The sequence below is a fragment of the Pleurodeles waltl genome, chromosome 3_1 (genome assembly GCF_031143425.1).
Source record: "Pleurodeles waltl isolate 20211129_DDA chromosome 3_1, aPleWal1.hap1.20221129, whole genome shotgun sequence".
Taxonomy (NCBI): domain Eukaryota; kingdom Metazoa; phylum Chordata; class Amphibia; order Caudata; family Salamandridae; genus Pleurodeles; species Pleurodeles waltl.
In genome coordinates this window covers 272733338-272752077 of record NC_090440.1, presented here as the reverse complement: position 1 = coordinate 272752077, position 18740 = coordinate 272733338, and the positions used below count along the sequence as shown (strand labels likewise).

The 18740-nt window shown below is 45.2% G+C and overlaps 1 protein-coding gene across 2 annotated transcripts in view; it reads left to right on the top strand.

The window, feature by feature from the left end:
- The window catches only part of MAPDA (N6-Methyl-AMP deaminase), a 174565-nt gene that overhangs the window by 143830 nt on the left and 11995 nt on the right, over window positions 1-18740 (top strand). For both annotated transcript variants that reach the window (XM_069222368.1, XM_069222369.1), the window contains one exon: window positions 3578-3678. In XM_069222368.1, the coding sequence (XP_069078469.1) occupies window positions 3578-3678 (101 nt within the window). The remainder of the gene's footprint in view (window positions 1-3577; window positions 3679-18740) is intronic.

The following is an 18740-nucleotide window of genomic DNA, read 5'->3' as shown; positions in this document are numbered from 1 at the left end:
CATAATTTTAGGAATTAGCACATGCACTTTAGCACTGGTTAGCATTGATAAATTGCTCAGAGTCCTATTCAGCAAAATGGGAATGGAGAAGGCTAAAGTTTTGGGTGTGACCCTGCAGAGAGGGCCAAGTCCAAAAGCCTCTATTTACATTTTCTTTGTTTTCATTGTTGCCTTCCATGGAGATTGCCTGAGGGACGCTTCCTCTTGTGCAGCGTTAGCAGTTATCCGATTGTTTAATTTTGTCCTCCTTGCCTATACTTTGGAGTTCAAAAGTAACTTCAGTGACATCGAAATGTGGACATTAGAATTTTACTACCAGTCCTGCAACTGCAATGCCCATTTTGTGGCCCACTGAAACAATCACTCCCAGTTCTATCCGCCTCTTGATTCTGAGTTATTAAGTGCAAGACTCTTCCAAGAGAACTAAAAGCTAACTTAAACAATGTGCCTGTTGCCAACGGGTACCGAAAAGGATATACAAAGGTATATTTACATTGTACCTTTTACTAACCATTCTTTATTAAAGTTTCAAATACAAGAAGAAGTTGCAAGCATATCACAGTCGTCTTGCATTGATATACTCTTCAATTCTCAATCTGCTTTCCCTGATCTTCGTATTTTACCTAGACCCCTATCACCAAGTCTTGTAAAGAATGTCCAGATGGAACAGAAACTATCAGCAATTCCCTACACCCATGGAGGATATGGAAAATAATTGTACAAAGAAAATAATTAGAAAACAGGCTGAAATCCACATCACAACTACTGTCTTAGTCCTCCCTGTTCTTTCATATTTGTCCTGAAACCCAGCATTCAATTCTTATTCCATGGTATAGTACCAAATAAACAGAGAGAAAACAGTAACATCTGGTGGCTGCTGAATAATATTATCTACCTGTAAAGCTGCCACAGACCTTCATCTGATCATTCATTCCATAGATACTTCTCCCATAAGAAGCCATATTAAACATATCCTGTAACCAAGTGCCATATGAATGGAGTCTCTGACTTTTCCTATACCTATACCTATACCTAGTTTAGTTACCACCATTAAAGTTGAGAACCACTTTTTGCGATGATGTGTAATTTATGGTATCTTAAATGTATTGTGTAAAAGTCCATTAGACTTGTTACTGTCACTAAAATAACTTTCATAGTGGTCCATGTTTTTGACTAACATTGTTGAAAGCCATGATGTTCCCAAAATAAATGTCCAATATCTCTTTCAGCACTGCTGCTTTTCCTGCATGCTAATGATGGACATAGACCTGCAGTACTTAATTTAATAGGTGACCAATGTCATCTATGTATTATCTTAAAGTAACTTAGCTGCAGTGTAGCTTTGTGTAGGTATTTATAGTGTGGCTGGATCTTTGTCTGTGTGTGCGAGTTGTAGTCTGTGTGACTACCTCATAGCTTGTTGGCTGAGAGAAACCTTGGTACATCATGCTTCTGTATAACCATGACAGTGGTTCCATAAATGTCCCCCATATTTGTGTTGCAGCAACTAAGGCGTTGGCAGGGCTTGACGTCACCAGCCCTCCCCCTCCCAACACCCACACGGGGGCCTGAACTTAGTTCAGTGCATCAACACTTGAGCATGAACGTACAGGTTGTTGTAGTCCTGCACAACGCCACTCAGTACATAGTTGATGTGGTGTCCATGCTTTCTGGGTTACAGACAGTCCCTTAAGAAGGGGGTCAGGGATGCAGTGGTGATTCAAAACCAGTTTCATTCTTTAAAATATTTCACCCAAGTTCTGTACTATATTAAAAGTGTTTTAGTGCAACAGTTTCATCCTGTTGCTTAGCACGTGTAAAATAACACAGAATATTATTAAAACAGCACTGATGCATGTAAATAACAACGAGAATAATATGAACGTTTCTACCATAGTTGAAATGTCATTTGGCAACCTAACAACCTAGCCTTGCCAAATCCAGAGTCCAGATCACTTAGTGATGCGAGATACAGTCATGTCTTTTGTAGCAAATAGGTACCAGTCTCAGCAGGCTGTACCACATCACAGTCAGACAGGCTAAAGCTGAAACCCTAAACCAGTCCTTGACCTACTTACCTAACTAATTGGAGCAGAGGCTATCCCAGCATGCTATTCATACACAATACTAGCATCTCAAAATAATTGTTTTGCATTTCTGCTTTGTAATTTGAGTCACAATATGTTCTCTTGGGCACACTTTTTTGAAAGAGACAAATTGAAACACATCCTCAGATGCGTTCCTTTAACTACAAACAAGTCAATATAAAAATGTATTTATTATTCTCCAGAGTTATCACGTACCCATTCTGGCCAAACCGAGATGCCTCTCTATACTTCTATACTTATAGTACAATGCTTCTCCCACATTTTCCATTCCAAGAAGCAGTAGTGAACGGTCTAAAATTCTACAAACAAGCACACTATTTGTACCACAAAAGACGCTGAGTTCACAAACAGGCACAAAAAAACTATTGCGCCAGATGTTGCACTGTGCATGAACCATGTTAGTGATGAGCATTTAAGCAGTTAACGCCTGCTTTCTTAGTGCTAGACAACATTGCCTTCTCAATACTAGACACATCCAGTAACGTAAGCTTCTCCAGCAGTGCTTTTTCAATGCAAGAGATCTCTAGAGATAATGGCATCTTCTAGCAGAGTGCATCAAGTGCTAGAGTGCGCTAGCAGTGTGTACCTCTTCCACCAGTGATTTCCCAGGACCGCAGAGGCCCAGAATGCCCATTCAGGGGTTTAGAAGGACAACAGAGGGAACATTATTCGTCAGTAGCTCGTAGATGGTGGCTGCCTTATAAAATATGTGCAATAAGAAATACCTCTAGTTTTAGCTAATGTTTAGAGGGCTGCTCTGCACGGAAGGGATGAAGTTCATGTTTACTTGATGCAGGTGAAGTAAATTAAAAAGATAACTCCCATTCGCCTCTCTTGACGTGGCCCCCACTGTGCGTGTCACTGACTCCAGTTGCTGGAGTTGGCCATAGGAGGGTGTGGTCTGTGTGATCTTTCAGTATCTGAGACATGGTTATATGGTTAAAGTTCCATGTGTTATGTCGCGGGTGTTTTTGTGTGTTAAAGTTCTGAATCAGTCTTTTTTTGGGATAGCCAAGCTTCCTGCTTTCGTTAGCTTTGGTGGGTCGTATTATTGTATAGGTTTCCTTATATATGAGAGAGAGATAAGTGGGACATCCCTAACCAATGTTGAAGATTTTGCATCCTGTCTTCATGGAAATACTATAATTGTATTGTTACAAAGAGCCTGTAGCCCACATGCAGTCACATGACAACTTCTCGTGCTGACCACCTTCGGCATCCATCAGGCCATAGCCGAGGCCAGCAGCCTTATTTAAATGTATGAAGGTGATTACATCATTTAAAATGTAATTGAAGCATGCAGTCGAATATGAATTTTGCTGATAGGCTTTTCTTTGCTAGGTTTCGTTACTTGATTGTAAAATGGATGTATACACACATTGAGAAGACTTATTGGCATGGGCCTTTCCAGAGGCTTTTTGGTTGCTTTGCATATTATTTTGTTGTAAAATATTTCCTTTTTCCTTCAGAGCTTTGTTTAACATCAAATGTGAAAGGCAGGACAGTACCATCGTATGATAAGCATCACTTTGGATACTGGTACAAGATGGGCCATCCACTAGCGCTTTGCGTAAGTTACGTTTTGCTGTTGCTTCAAACAATAACAGTTAAACATTCGAAAATTTGCTAAAGGAAATGTTTGCAGGAATACAAAAAGTATTTAAATAGGTGCACTAAGAGATTTAACAATAATTATGTATTATGTAGGTATTTATTCATTCAGCTTTAAGCTTTACGCCTCCTTTTGCATGCATTTCCATTAAGCAGGCAACATTGTTAAAACCAATACAATTCAAGCCTTTTACAGAGATCAACACAGATTACTTTCAGAGGCTAGCTAGCTATGCTGTATCACATATTAATTTATACAACCATATGGGGAATAGTATTTATTTATTCAGTAATTGTGTTCCTTCCCATTAGGTATTTTAGTGCTTCGAATTGAATAGATTAATATACGGAACCCATCTCTTTACATATAACCTGTTGAAGTGTTGTAAAGCAACGGTGGATGGCACCGTCAAATAGGAAATCAATAGTTGTGTTTTCAAGTGAGGAACTTAGTAGATGATTATAAAGCTTGAAAACAGAAATGTTTTTGAGATTTTGTGGAAGCATATCAATAATGCTTTGGATCCCTAATGCCACTACTGCTGAAGTGCCTGATTAAACGTTTATCAGGAACTTCAGCTTTTGTGACCTTTTAATCCCCCTTGCACCTGGGAGATAGTCAGTAACCAGGATCTGTGAGCTTTATTATTCATATACAGAATCTTGTAGGTGAGACATGCAGTTTGAGTTTCATCCTTCTCAAAGGGTTATTAGAAATCCTGTAAATACAGGGTTATGTCATTAATGTTTCTTGTTTTAGAGATGAGCCTTTCTGAGTGTAAGGCCACCTTTACTGTCCTAGTGATATGAAGGCAATGTAATATAACCCGAAGCAATGGGCATCTTGAAGGTATAAAAAATAATGTTTCATACTTTCAGGAAGGATATCATATTGCATTGCATCTTGTGTGGGTCATGCAATATGGCAGCCATCTTAAATGTATGAAAATATTTTCTGTACTTTCAATATGGCTGCTAAGTCACATCATGCAAAGTGGTGGACTTTTTTAAACGCTTAAGAAATAGGCATTCAGGATAGTCAGCTGCTGCTATTAGCTTTGCCAATGCCTGTGTGTTTTAAAGCATGTAGCAATAATTATTGGCAGCGAGTATAGAGCCTGAGAGGGTGGTGCCAGAGGGTTTGTGAGGGGTATTGATGACTGGGAAAAGGGGACACCAAGAGGCACAAGAAAGTGCTGCAAGACAACCTTCTGGGAATCTCCAAGCCCACCATTTGGCGTCTTGTGCAGCTTAGAGGAGTCAAGTGCATGTCTGTCTTCAGTAAGAGGCACAGGAAAGGGCTGCAGAATAAGATCCATGGCATCACAAATCCCACTATCCACCATATGGCACAACATTAAGGAGTCAAGTGCATTTAAGTACTCCGAGAGCGGTTAGGAAGAGGGACAGGATGGGAGGAGGTTCGATAAGATAGAGAAAGAGCACATATGTTCCAAGTGCACACATAACAGAAGAAGGATCAGGACATACATTTGCGTGGAGTGCTGAATACGAAATGACGCATGAAATAAACATTTGTGACGTAATCTCCTCAGTGGAAGGATACAACTGAGCCATTCAAAAGTTAGGGTAAAGACAACATGCTGCAGGGGCAGATCAAACAGAAGAATAGGGAGGAATCTGTAAGGATCAAACACATCCGATTTGGTTCTTTTCTTTTCTTTTTCTTAAATTCCTTTATGTGACATCTCCAGCAGAGCTCCTGTGCTCTTCAGTTTTCTCTCCCTCTCCATTCTATATGACCTCAATGCTTACATCACTACATTCCAATAATTCCCCACTGTCATTGAACACCATTGACATAAAATATCTTCACACATCTTCCCCTTTATATTATTCAAAAAGAAAACTAATAAACCAAACATACATATCAATAATGACTAGCAATAGCTAAGAAGGAAACATAAACGTTATCAGAATATAATAATGTTCAAATCAAATACATTTTCACATTAAGTTCTTTTCTTAGTCCGTTCCAAGTTCTTTTTTCCATAGGTTCTTTTAACATACAAGTGTTTATCAATGATTAATCTTGTATACATTCCCCATGCTCCACGTCGCTCCATCCTCCAAAAATACTACATTACATCCAGCTTCTTTTACTTTATGTGGAATAGGGTATTTGCTACTAGGGTATTTTGACACTACCTAAGTACTTTTGAGCACTAACCGTGTTCTCACTGTTTTCCAAGGATTACAACTCTTATTCTTTGAAAATTCATAGCTTGACTTGTATATGTTGGATTTTTGTCATTTTGGTCTTGTTTTGTTTAGATAAATATTTCCTATTGTTCTAAACCTGTGTTGTGTCATTTTGTAGTGTTTTCACTGAGTTACTGTGTGTGTTGGTACAAATACTTTACACATTGCTTTTGAAGTTAAGCCTGCATGCTTGTGCCAAGCTACCAAGGGTGATTCTTCTTTACCCTGACTACAGGGAGTGCAGAATTATTAGGCAAATGTGTATTTTGACCACATCATCCTCTTTATGCATGTTGTCTTACTCCAAGCTGTATAGGCTCGAAAGCCTACTACCAATTAAGCATATTAGGTGATGTGCATCTCTGTAATGAGAAGGGGTGTGGTCTAATGACATCAACACCCTATATCAGGTGTGCATAATTATTAGGCAACTTCCTTTCCTTTGGCAAAATGGGTCAAAAGAAGGACTTGACAGGCTCAGAAAAGTCAAAAATAGTGAGATATCTTGCAGAGGGATGCAGCACTCTTAAAATTGCAAAGCTTCTGAAGCGTGATCATCGAACAATCAAGCGTTTCATTCAAAATAGTCAACAGGGTCGCAAGAAGCGTGTGGAAAAACCAAGGCGCAAAATAACTGCCCATGAACTGAGAAAAGTCAAGCGTGCAGCTGCCACGATGCCACTTGCCACCAGTTTGGCCATATTTCAGAGCTGCAACATCACTGGAGTGCCCAAAAGCACAAGGTGTGCAATACTCAGAGACATGGCCAAGGTAAGAAAGGCTGAAAGACGACCACCACTGAACAAGACACACAAGCTGAAACGTCAAGACTGGGCCAAGAAATATCTCAAGACTGATTTTTATAAGGTTTTATGGACTGATGAAATGAGAGTGAGTCTTGATGGGCCAGATGGATGGGCCTGTGGCTGGATTGGTAAAGGGCAGAGACCTCCAGTCCGACTCAGACGCCAGCAAGGTGGAGGTGGAGTACTGGTTTGGGCTGGTATCATCAAAGATGAGCTTGTGGGGCCTTTTCGGGTTGAGGATGTGTAGGAAGTTGGCTCTGTATGTGCTATTTCAAAGTAAGGAATAGCATGCACAGAGTCCAAGGGTTCCCCTTAGAGGTAAAATAGTGGTAAAAAGAGATAATACTAATGCTCTATTTTGTGGTAGTGTGGTCGAGCAGTAGGCTTATCCAAGGAGTAGTGTTAAGCATTTGTTGTACATACACATAGACAATAAATGAGGTACACACACTCAGAGACAAATCCAGCCAATAGGTTTTTGTATAGAAAAATATCTTTTCTTAGTTTATTTTAAGAACCACAGGTTCAAATTCTACATGTAATATCTCATTCGAAAGGTATTGCAGGTAAGTACTTTAGGAACTTCAAATCATCAAAATTGCATGTATACTTTTCAAGTTATTCACAAATAGCTGTTTTAAAAGTGGACACAGTGCAATTTTCACAGTTCCTAGGGGAGGTAAGTATTTGTTAGGTTAACCAGGTAAGTAAGACACTTACAGGGCTTAGTTCTTGGTCCAAGGTAGCCCACCGTTGGGGGTTCAGAGCAACCCCAAAGTCACCACACCAGCAGCTCAGGGCCGGTCAGGTGCAGAGTTCAAAGTGGTGCCCAAAACACATAGGTTAGAATGGAGAGAAGGGGGTGCCCCGGTTCCGGTCTGCTTGCAGGTAAGTACCCGTGTCTTCGGAGGGCAGACCAGAGGGGTTTTGTAGGGCACCGGGGGGGACACAAGCCCACACAGAAATTTCACCCTCAGCAGCGCGGGGGCGGCCGGGTGCAGTGTAGAAACAAGCGTTGGGTTTGTAACGGTAGTCAATGGGAGATCTAGGGATCTCTTCAGCGCTACAGGCAGGCAAGGGGGGGGTTCCTCGGGGAAACCTCCACTTGGTCAAGGGAGAGGGACTCCTGGGGGTCACTCCTCCAGTGAAAGTCCGGTCCTTCAGGTCCTGGGGGCTGCGGGTGCAGGGTCTCTCCCAGGTGTCGGGACTTAGGATTCAAAGAGTCGCGGTCAGGGGAAGCCTCGGGATTCCCTCTGCAGGCGGCGCTGTGGGGGCTCAGGGGGGACAGGTTTTTGTACTCACAGTCTTAGAGTAGTCCTGGGGTCCCTCCTGAGGTGTTGGATCGCCACCAGCCGAGTCGGGGTCACCGGGTGCAGTGTTGCAAGTCTCACGCTTCTTGCGGGGGAGCTTGCAGGGTTCTTTAAAGCTGCTGGAAACAAAGTTGCAGCTTTTCTTGGAGCAGGTCCGCTGTCCTCGGGAGTTTCTTGTCTTTTCGAAGCAGGGGCAGTCCTCAGAGGATGTCGAGGTCGCTGGTCCCTTTGGAAGGCGTCGCTGGAGCAGGATCTTTGGAAGGCAGGAGACAGGCCGGTGAGTTTCTGGAGCCAAGGCAGTTGTCGTCTTCTGGTCTTCCTCTGCAGGGGTTTTTCAGCTAGGCAGTCCTTCTTCTTGTAGTTGCAGGAATCTGATTTTCTAGGGTTCAGGGTAGCCCTTAAATACTAAATTTAAGGGCGTGTTTAGGTCTGGGGGGTTAGTAGCCAATGGCTACTAGCCCTGAGGGTGGGTACACCCTCTTTGTGCCTCCTCCCAAGGGGAGGGGGTCACAATCCTAACCCTATTGGGGGAATCCTCCATCTGCAAGATGGAGGATTTCTAAAAGTCAGAGTCACCTCAGCTCAGGACACCTTAGGGGCTGTCCTGACTGGCCAGTGACTCCTCCTTGTTGCTTTCTTTGTTCCCTCCAGCCTTGCCGCCAAAAGTGGGGGCCGTGGCCGGAGGGGGCGGGCAACTCCACTAAGCTGGAGTGCCCTGCTGGGCTGTGACAAAGGGGTGAGCCTTTGAGGCTCACCGCCAGGTGTTACAGCTCCTGCCTGGGGGAGGTGTTAGCATCTCCACCCAGTGCAGGCTTTGTTACTGGCCTCAGAGTGACAAAGGCACTCTCCCCATGGGGCCAGCAACATGTCTCTGGTGTGGCAGGCTGCTGGAACTAGTCAGCCTACACAGACAGTTGGTTAAGTTTCAGGGGGCACCTCTAAGGTGCCCTCTGGGGTGTATTTTACAATAAAATGTACACTGGCATCAGTGTGCATTTATTGTGCTGAGAAGTTTGATACTAAACTTCCCAGTTTTCAGTGTAGCCCTTATGGTGCTGTGGAGTTCGTGTTTGACAAACTCCCAGACCATATACTCTTATGGCTACCCTGCACTTACAATGTCTAAGGTTTTGTTTAGACACTGTAGGGGTACCATGCTCATGCACTGGTACCCTCACCTATGGTATAGTGCACCCTGCCTTAGGGCTGTAAGGCCTGCTAGAGGGGTGTCTTACCTATACTGCATAGGCAGTGAGAGGCTGGCATGGCACCCTGAGGGGAGTGCCATGTCGACTTACTCGTTTTGTCCTCACTAGCACACACAAGCTGGCAAGCAGTGTGTCTGTGCTGAGTGAGAGGTCTCCAGGGTGGCATAAGACATGCTGCAGCCCTTAGAGACCTTCCTTGGCATCAGGGCCCTTGGTACTAGAAGTACCAGTTACAAGGGACTTATCTGGATGCCAGGGTCTGCCAATTGGGGATACAAAAGTACAGGTTAGGGAAAGAACACTGGTGCTGGGGCCTGGTTAGCAGGCCTCAGCACACTTTCAATTGTAAACATAGCATCAGCAAAGGCAAAAAGTCAGGGGGCAACCATGCCAAGGAGGCATTTCCTTACAGGATGGAGTCAAGCTCAACTCCCAGTCCTACTGCCAGTTCCTGGAAGACACCTTCTTCAAGCAGTGGTACAGGAAGAAGTCTGCATCCTTCAAGAAAAACATGATTTTCATGCAGGACAATGCTCCATCACACGCGTCCAAGTACTCCACAGCGTGGCTGGCAAGAAAGGGTATAAAAGAAGGAAATCTAATGACATGGCCTCCTTGTTCACCTGATCTGAACCCCATTGAGAACCTGTGGTCCATCATCAAATGTGAGATTTACAAGGAGGGAAAACAGTACACCTCTCTGAACAGTGTCTGGGAGGCTGTGGTTGCTGCTGCACGCAATGTTGATGGTGAACAGATCAAAACACTGACAGAATCCATGGATGGGAGGCTTTTGAGTGTCCTTGCAAAGAAAGGTGGCTATATTGGTCACTGATTTGTTTTTGTTTTGTTTTTGAATGTCAGAAATGTATATTTGTGAATGTTGAGTTGTTATATTGGTTTCAATGGTAATAATAAATAATTGAAATGGGTATATATTTTTTTTTGTTAAGTTGCCTAATAATTATGCACAGTAATAGTCACCTGCACACACAGATATCCCCCTAACATAGCTAAAACTAAAAACAAACTAAAAACTACTTCCAAAAATATTCAGCTTTGATATTAATGAGTTTTTTGGGTTCATTGAGAACATGGTTGTTGTTCAATAATAAAATTAATCCTCAAAAATACAACTTGCCTAATAATTCTGCACTCCCTGTAGAGTGAGAGTCCTTGCTTGGACAGGGGGGTAACCTTACTGCCAACCAAAGACCCCATTTCTAACACTACACTACCAGCATCAGTAGTAATATAAGTTATTGCTGTCAATTCAAAATGTCCCAGTGTAGGTGCTTGCACAATACACTTTTTTATGACCTCAAAAGCATTCTTACAATTTTCATTCCACACATATTATTTTCCTTTTGTCATTAATTTCCTTAGGGGCTCTACCACGTCTGTAAATGTTTTTACGAATTTTGAGCAGTATTCTGCGAGACCAAGAAACAACATCAATTCATCCTTGTTGCATAGCTCAGAGGCATTTTCGATCTCCGTCACTATACTTTTCTTTGGCTTGATTCCACTGCTGTTTATTACATGCCCTAAATATGTCACCACTTCTGTTTCTTGATGGTTAATCCATGTTTTCCTAGCCTTCTTGAATAGGAGATCATGCTCATTCACACTTTTTCCTACAATAAGTATGTTATCCTGCAAACACAATACATGAGTCCTGTCCCCAATTTTTTTTTTAATTTCCCTTTGAAACACCGCAGAGACCAAAAGGCATTTGTAGGAAGTTGGCTCTGTATGTGCTATTTCAAAGTAAGGAATAGCATGCACAGAGTCCAAGGGTTCCCCTTAGAGGTAAAATAGTGGTAAAAAGAGATAATACTAATGCTCTATTTTGTGGTATTGTGGTCGAGCAGTAGGCTTATCCAAGGAGTAGTGTTAAGCATTTGTTGTACATACACATAGACAATAAATGAGGTACACACACTCAGAGACAAATCCAGCCAATAGGTTTTTATATAGAAAAATATCTTTTCTTAGTTTATTTTAAGAACCACAGGTTCAAATTCTACATGTAATATCTCATTCGAAAGGTATTGCAGGTAAGTACTTTAGGAACTTCAAATCATAAAAATTGCATGTATACTTTTCAAGTTATTGACAAATAGCTGTTTCAAAAGTGGACACAGTGCAATTTTCACAGTTCCTGGGGGAGGTAAGTTTTTGTTAGTTTTACCAGGTAAGTAAGACACTTACAGGGTTCAGTTCTTGGTCCAAGGTAGCCCACCGTTGGGGGTTCAGAGCAACCCCAAAGTCACCACACCAGCAGCTCAGGGCCGGTCAGGTGCAGAGTTCAAAGTGGTGCCCAAAACACATAGGCTAGAATGGAGAGAAGGGGGTGCCCCGGTTCCGGTCTGCTTGCAGGTAAGTACCCGCGTCTTCGGAGGGCAGACCAGGGGGGTTTTGTAGGGCACCGGGGGGGACACAAGCCCACACAGAAATTTCACCCTCAGCAGCGCGGGGGCGGCCGGGTGCAGTGTAGAAACAAGCGTCGGGTTTGTAATGTTAGTCTAGGAGAGATCTCGGGATCTCTTCAGCGCTGCAGGCAGGCAAGGGGGGGGTTCCTCGGGGAAACCTCCACTTGGGCAAGGGAGAGGGACTCCTGGGGGTCACTTCTCCAGTGAAAGTCCGGTCCTTCAGGTCCTGGGGGCTGCGGGTGCAGGGTCTCTCCCAGGCGTCGGGACTTTGGATTCAAAGAGTCGCGGTCAGGGGAAGCCTCGGGATTCCCTCTGCAGGCGGCGCTGTGGGGGCTCAGGGGGGACAGGTTTTGGTACTCACAGTATCAGAGTAGTCCTGGGGTCCCTCCTGAGGTGTTGGATCTCCACCAGCCGAGTCGGGGTCGCCGGGTGCAGTGTTGCAAGTCTCACGCTTCTTGCGGGGAGCTTGCAGGGTTCTTTCAAGGCTGCTGGAAACAAAGTTGCAGCCTTTCTTGGAGCAGGTCCGCTGTCCTCGGGAGTTTCTTGTCTTTTCGAAGCAGGGGCAGTCCTCAGAGGATGTCGAGGTCGCTGGTCCCTTGGGAAGGCGTCGCTGGAGCAGGATCTTTGGAAGGCAGGAGACAGGCCGGTGAGTTTCTGGAGCCAAGGCAGTTGTCGTCTTCTGGTCTTCCGCTGCAGGGGTTTTCAGCTAGGCAGTCCTTCTTCTTGTAGTTGCAGGAATCTAATTTTCTAGGGTTCAGGGTAGCCCTTAAATACTAAATTTAAGGGCGTGTTTAGGTCTGGTGGGTTAGTAGCCAATGGCTACTAGCCCTGAGGGTGGGTACACCCTCTTTGTGCCTCCTCCCAAGGGGAGGGGGTCACAATCCTAACCCTATTGGGGGAATCCTCCATCTGCAAGATGGAGGATTTCTAAAAGTTAGAGTCACTTCAGCTCAGGACACCTTAGGGGCTGTCCTGACTGGCCAGTGACTCCTCCTTGTTTTTCTCATTATTTTCTCCGGCCTTGCCGCCAAAAAGTGGGGCCTGGCCGGAGGGGGCGGGCAACTCCACTAGCTGGAGTGTCCTGCTGGGTTGGCACAAAGGAGGTGAGCCTTTGAGGCTCACCGCCAGGTGTGACAATTCCTGCCTGGGGGAGGTGTTAGCATCTCCACCCAGTGCAGGCTTTGTTACTGGCCTCAGAGTGACAAAGGCACTCTCCCCATGGGGCCAGCAACATGTCTCGGTTTGTGGCAGGCTGCTAAAACTAGTCAGCCTATACAGATAGTCGGTTAAGTTTCAGGGGGCACCTCTAAGGTGCCCTCTGTGGTGTATTTTACAATAAAATGTACACTGGCATCAGTGTGCATTTATTGTGCTGAGAAGTTTGATACCAAACTTCCCAGTTTTCAGTGTAGCCATTATGGTGCTGTGGAGTTCGTGTTTGACAGACTCCCAGACCATATACTCTTATGGCTACCCTGCACTTACAATGTCTAAGGTTTTGTTTAGACACTGTAGGGGTACCATGCTCATGCACTGGTACCCTCACCTATGGTATAGTGCACCCTGCCTTAGGGCTGTAAGGCCTGCTAGAGGGGTGTCTTACCTATACTGCATAGGCAGTGAGAGGCTGGCATGGCACCCTGAGGGGAGTGCCATGTCGACTTACTCGTTTTGTCCTCACTAGCACACACAAGCTGGCAAGCAGTGTGTCTGTGCTGAGTGAGAGGTCTCCAGGGTGGCATAAGACATGCTGCAGCCCTTAGAGACCTTCCTTGGCATCAGGGCCCTTGGTACTAGAAGTACCAGTTACAAGGGACTTATCTGGATGCCAGGGTCTGCCAATTGTGGATACAAAAGTACAGGTTAGGGAAAGAACACTGGTGCTGGGGCCTGGTTAGCAGGCCTCAGCACACTTTCAATTGTAAACATAGCATCAGCAAAGGCAAAAAGTCAGGGGGCAACCATGCCAAGGAGGCATTTCCTTACACAACCCCCCCCCAAACGAAAGAGGATGAGACTAACCTTTCCCAAGAGAGTCTTCATTTTCTAAGTGGAAGAACCTGGAAAGGCCATCTGCATTGGCATGGGCAGTCCCAGGTCTGTGTTCCACTATAAAGTCCATTCCCTGTAGGGAGATGGACCACCTCAACAGTTTAGGATTTTCACCTTTCATTTGCATCAGCCATTTGAGAGGTCTGTGGTCAGTTTGAACTAGGAAGTGAGTCCCAAAGAGGTATGGTCTCAGCTTCTTCAGGGACCAAACCACAGCAAAGGCCTCCCTCTCAATGGCACTCCAACGCTGCTCCCTGGGGAGTAACCTCCTGCTAATGAAAGCAACAGGCTGGTCAAGGCCATCATCATTTGTTTGGGACAAAACTGCCCCTATCCCATGTTCAGAGGCATCAGTCTGCACAATGAACTGCTTAGAATAATCTGGAGCTTTTAGAACTGGTGCTGAGCACATTGCTTGTTTCAGGGTGTCAAAGGCCTGTTGGTATTCCACAGTCCAGTTCACTTTCTTGGGCATTTTCTTGGAGGTGAGTTCAGTGAGGGCTGTCACAATGGATCCATATCCCTTCACAAACCTCCTGTAATACCCAGTCAAGCCAAGGAATGCCCTGACTTGAGTCTGGGTTTTTGGAGCTACCCAGTCCAGAATAGTCTGGATCTTGGGTTGGAGTGGCTGAACTTGGCCTCCACCTACAAGGTGGCCCAAGTAAACCACAGTTCCCTGCCCTATCTGGCATTTGGATGCCTTGATAGAGAGGCCTGCAGATTGCAGAGCCTTCAAAACCTTCTTCAGGTGGACCAGGTGATCCTGCCAGGTGGAGCTAAAGACAGCAATATCATCAAGATAAGCTGTGCTAAAGGACTCCAAGCCAGCAAGGACTTGATTCACCAACCTTTGGAAGGTGGCAGGGGCATTCTTTAAACCAAAGGGCATAACAGTAAACTGATAATGCCCATCAGGTGTGGAGAATGCTGTTTTCTCTTTTGCTCCAGGTGCCATTTTTATTTGCCAGTACCCTGCTGTCAAGTCAAAGGTACTTAAGAATTTGGCAGCACCTAATTTATCTATGAGCTCATCAGCTCTTGGAATTGGATGAGCATCTGTCTTGGTGACAGAATTGAGCCCTCTGTAGTCCACACAAAACCTCATCTCTTTCTTTCCATCTTTGGTGTGAGGTTTGGGGACTAAGACCACTGGGCTAGCCCAGGGGCTGTCAGAGCGCTCAATTACTCCCAATTCCAGCATCTTGTGGACTTCCACCTTGATGCTTTCCTTAACATGGTCAGATTGTCTAAAGATTTTGTTTTTGACAGGCATGCTGTCTCCTGTGTCCACATCATGGGTACACAGGTGTGTCTGACCAGGGGTTAAGGAGAAGAGTTCAGGAAACTGTTGTAGGACTCTCCTACAATCAGCTTGCTGTTGGCCAGAGAGGGTGTCTGAGTAGATCACTCCATCTACTGTGCCATCTTTTGGGTCTGATGACAGAAGATCAGGGAGAGGTTCACTCTCTGCCTCCTGATCCTCATCTGTTACCATCAACAGATTCACATCAGCCCTGTCATGGAAGAGCTTAAGGCGGTTCACATGGATCACCCTCTTGGGGCTCCTGCTTGTGCCCAGGTCCACCAAGTAGGTGACCTGACTCTTCCTTTCTAGTACTGGGTAAGGGCCACTCCATTTGTCCTGGAGTGCCCTGGGAGCCACAGGCTCCAGAACCCAGACTTTCTGCCCTGGTTGGAACTCAACCAGTGCAGCCTTTTGGTCATACCAAAACTTCTGGAGCTGTTGGCTGGCCTCAAGGTTTTTGGTTGCCTTTTCCATGTACTCTGCCATTCTAGAGCGAAGGCCAAGTACATAGTCCACTATGTCTTGTTTAGGCTCATGGAGAGGTCTCTCCCAGCCTTCTTTAACAAGAGCCAGTGGTCCTCTTACAGGATGACCAAACAGAAGTTCAAAGGGTGAGAATCCTACTCCCTTCTGTGGCACCTCTCTGTAAGCGAAAAGCAGACATGGCAAGAGGACATCCCATCTCCTTTTGAGCTTTTCTGGGAGCCCCATGATCATGCCCTTTAATGTCTTGTTGAATCTCTCAACTAAGCCATTAGTTTGTGGATGGTATGGGGTAGTGAATTTATAAGTCACTCCACACTCATTCCACATGTGCTTTAGGTATGCTGACATGAAGTTGGTACCTCTGTCAGACACCACCTCCTTAGGGAAACCCACTCTGGTAAAGATACCAATGAGGGCCTTGGCTACTGCAGGGGCAGTAGTCGACCTAAGGGGAATAGCTTCAGGATACCTGGTAGCATGATCCACTACTACCAGGATATACATATTTCCTGAGGCTGTGGGAGGTTCTAGTGGACCAACTATGTCCACACCCACTCTTTCAAAGGGAACCCCCACCACTGGAAGTGGAATGAGGGGGGCGTTTGGATGTCCACCTGTCTTACCACTGGCTTGACAGGTGGGGCAGGAGAGGCAAAACTCCTTAACCATGTTGGACATATTGGGCCAGTAGAAGTGGTTGACTAACCTCTCCCACGTCTTGGTTTGTCCCAAATGTCCAGCAAGGGGAATGTCATGGGCCAATGTTAGTATGGACTTCCTGAACAGCTGAGGCACTACCACTCTCCTAGTGGCACCAGGTTTGGGGTCTCTGGCCTCAGTGTACAGGAGTCCATCTTCCCAATAGACCCTATGCGTCCCATTTTTCTTGCCTTTGGACTCTTCAGCAGCTTGCTGCCTAAGGCCTTCAAGAGAGGGACAGGTTTCTTGTCCCTTACACAGCTCCTCCCTTGAGGGTCCCCCTGGGCCTAAGAGCTCAACCTGATAAGGTTCAAGCCCCAAAGGCTCAGTTCCCTCAGAGGGCAGAACTTCTTCCTGAGAAGAGAGGTTCCCTTTCTTTTGCTGTGTTGCAGTTGGTTTCCCAACTGACTTTCCTGTTCTCTTGGTAGGCTGGGCCATTCTTCCAGACTCCAGCTCTACTTGTTCACCCTGTGCCTTGCACTGTGCTCTTGTTTTCACACACACCAGTTCAGGGATACCCAGCATGGCTGCATGGGTTTTTAGTTCTACCTCAGCCCATGCTGAGGACTCCAGGTCATTTCCAAGCAGACAGTCCACTGGGATATTTGAGGAGACCACCACCTGTTTCAGGCCATTGACCCCTCCCCATTCTAAAGTAACCATTGCCATGGGATGTACTTTTCTCTGATTGTCAGCGTTGGTGACTGTGTAAGTTTTTCCAGTCAGGTATTGGCCAGGGGAAACCAGTTTCTCTGTCACCATGGTGACACTGGCACCTGTATCCCTCAGGCCCTCTATTCTAGTCCCATTAATTAAGAGTTGCTGTCTGTATTTTTGCATGTTAGGCGGCCAGACAGCTAGTGTGGCTAAATCCACCCCACCCTCAGAAACTAGAGTAGCTTCAGTGTGGACCCTGATTTGCTCTGGGCACACTGTTGATCCCACTTGGAGACTAGCCATACCAGTGTTACCTGGATGGGAGTTTGGAGTGGAACCTTTCTTGGGACAGGCCTTGTCTCCAGTTTGGTGTCCATGCTGTTTACAGCTATGACACCAGGCCTTTTTGGGATCAAAGTTTTTACCCTTGTACCCATTGTTTTGTGAAGAGGCTCTGGGCCCACCCTCCTGTGCAGGTTTTTGGGGGCCTGTAGAAGACTCTTTACTATTTTTAGTTTTGGTTGTCTCATCACCCTTCCCCTGGGGAGTCTTTGTGACCCCTTTCTTTTGGTCACCCCCTGTTGAAGTCTTGGACACCCTTGTCTTGACCCAATGGTCCGCCTTCTTTCCCAATTCTTGGGGAGAAATTGGTCCTAGGTCTACCAGATGCTGATGCAGTTTATCATTGAAACAATTACTTAACAGGAGTTCTTTCACAAATAAATTGTACAGCCCATCATAATTACTTACACCACTGCCTTGAATCCAACCATCTAGTGTTTTCACTGAGTAGTCAACAAAGTCAACCCAGGTCTGGCTCGAGGATTTTTGAGCCCCCCTGAACCTAATCCTGTACTCCTCAGTGGAGAATCCAAAGCCCTCAATCAGGGTACCCTTCATGAGGTCATAAGATTCTGCATCTTTTCCAGAGAGTGTGAGGAGTCTATCCCTACACTTTCCAGTGAACATTTCCCAAAGGAGAGCACCCCAGTGAGATCTGTTCACTTTTCTGGTTACACAAGCCCTCTCAAAAGCTGTGAACCACTTGGTGATGTCATCACCATCTTCAAATTTTGTCACAATCCCTTTGGGGATTTTTAACATGTCAGGAGAATCTCTGACCCTATTTATATTGCTGCCACCATTGATGGGTCCTAGGCCCATCTCTTGTCTTTCCCTTTCTATGGCTAGGAGCTGTCTCTCTAAAGCCAATCTTTTGGCCATCCTGGCTAACAGGAGGTCATCTTCACTGAGAGCATCCTCAGTGATTTCAGAAATGTGGGACCCTCCTGTGAGGGACTCACCATTTCTGACTAACACAGTTGGAGACAGGACTTGAGGGGTCCTGTTCTCCCTATTTAGGACTGGAGGAGGGACATTGGCCTCCAAGTCACTAATTTCTTCCTCTGTGATGTCATCATCAGAGGGGTTGGCTTTTTCAAACTCTGCCAACAGCTCCTGGAGCTGAATTTTGGTAGGTCTGGAGCCAATGGTTATTTTTTTGATATTACAGAGAGACCTTAGCTCCCTCATCTTAAGATGGAGGTAAGGTGTGGTGTCGAGTTCCACCACATTCATCTCTGTATCAGACATTATTTTGCTAAAAGTTGGAAGACTTTTTAAAGAATCTAAAACTGTTTCTAGAATCTAATTTCAAACTTTTAACAAACTTTTAAACTCTAAAAGACAATGCTAAACAGGGGCTTAACACACAAGGCCCTAGCAGGACTTTTAAGAATTTAGAAAAATTTCAAATTGCAAAAATGAATTTCTAATGACAATTTTGGAATTTGTCGTGTGATCAGGTATTGGCTGAGTAGTCCAGCAAATGCAAAG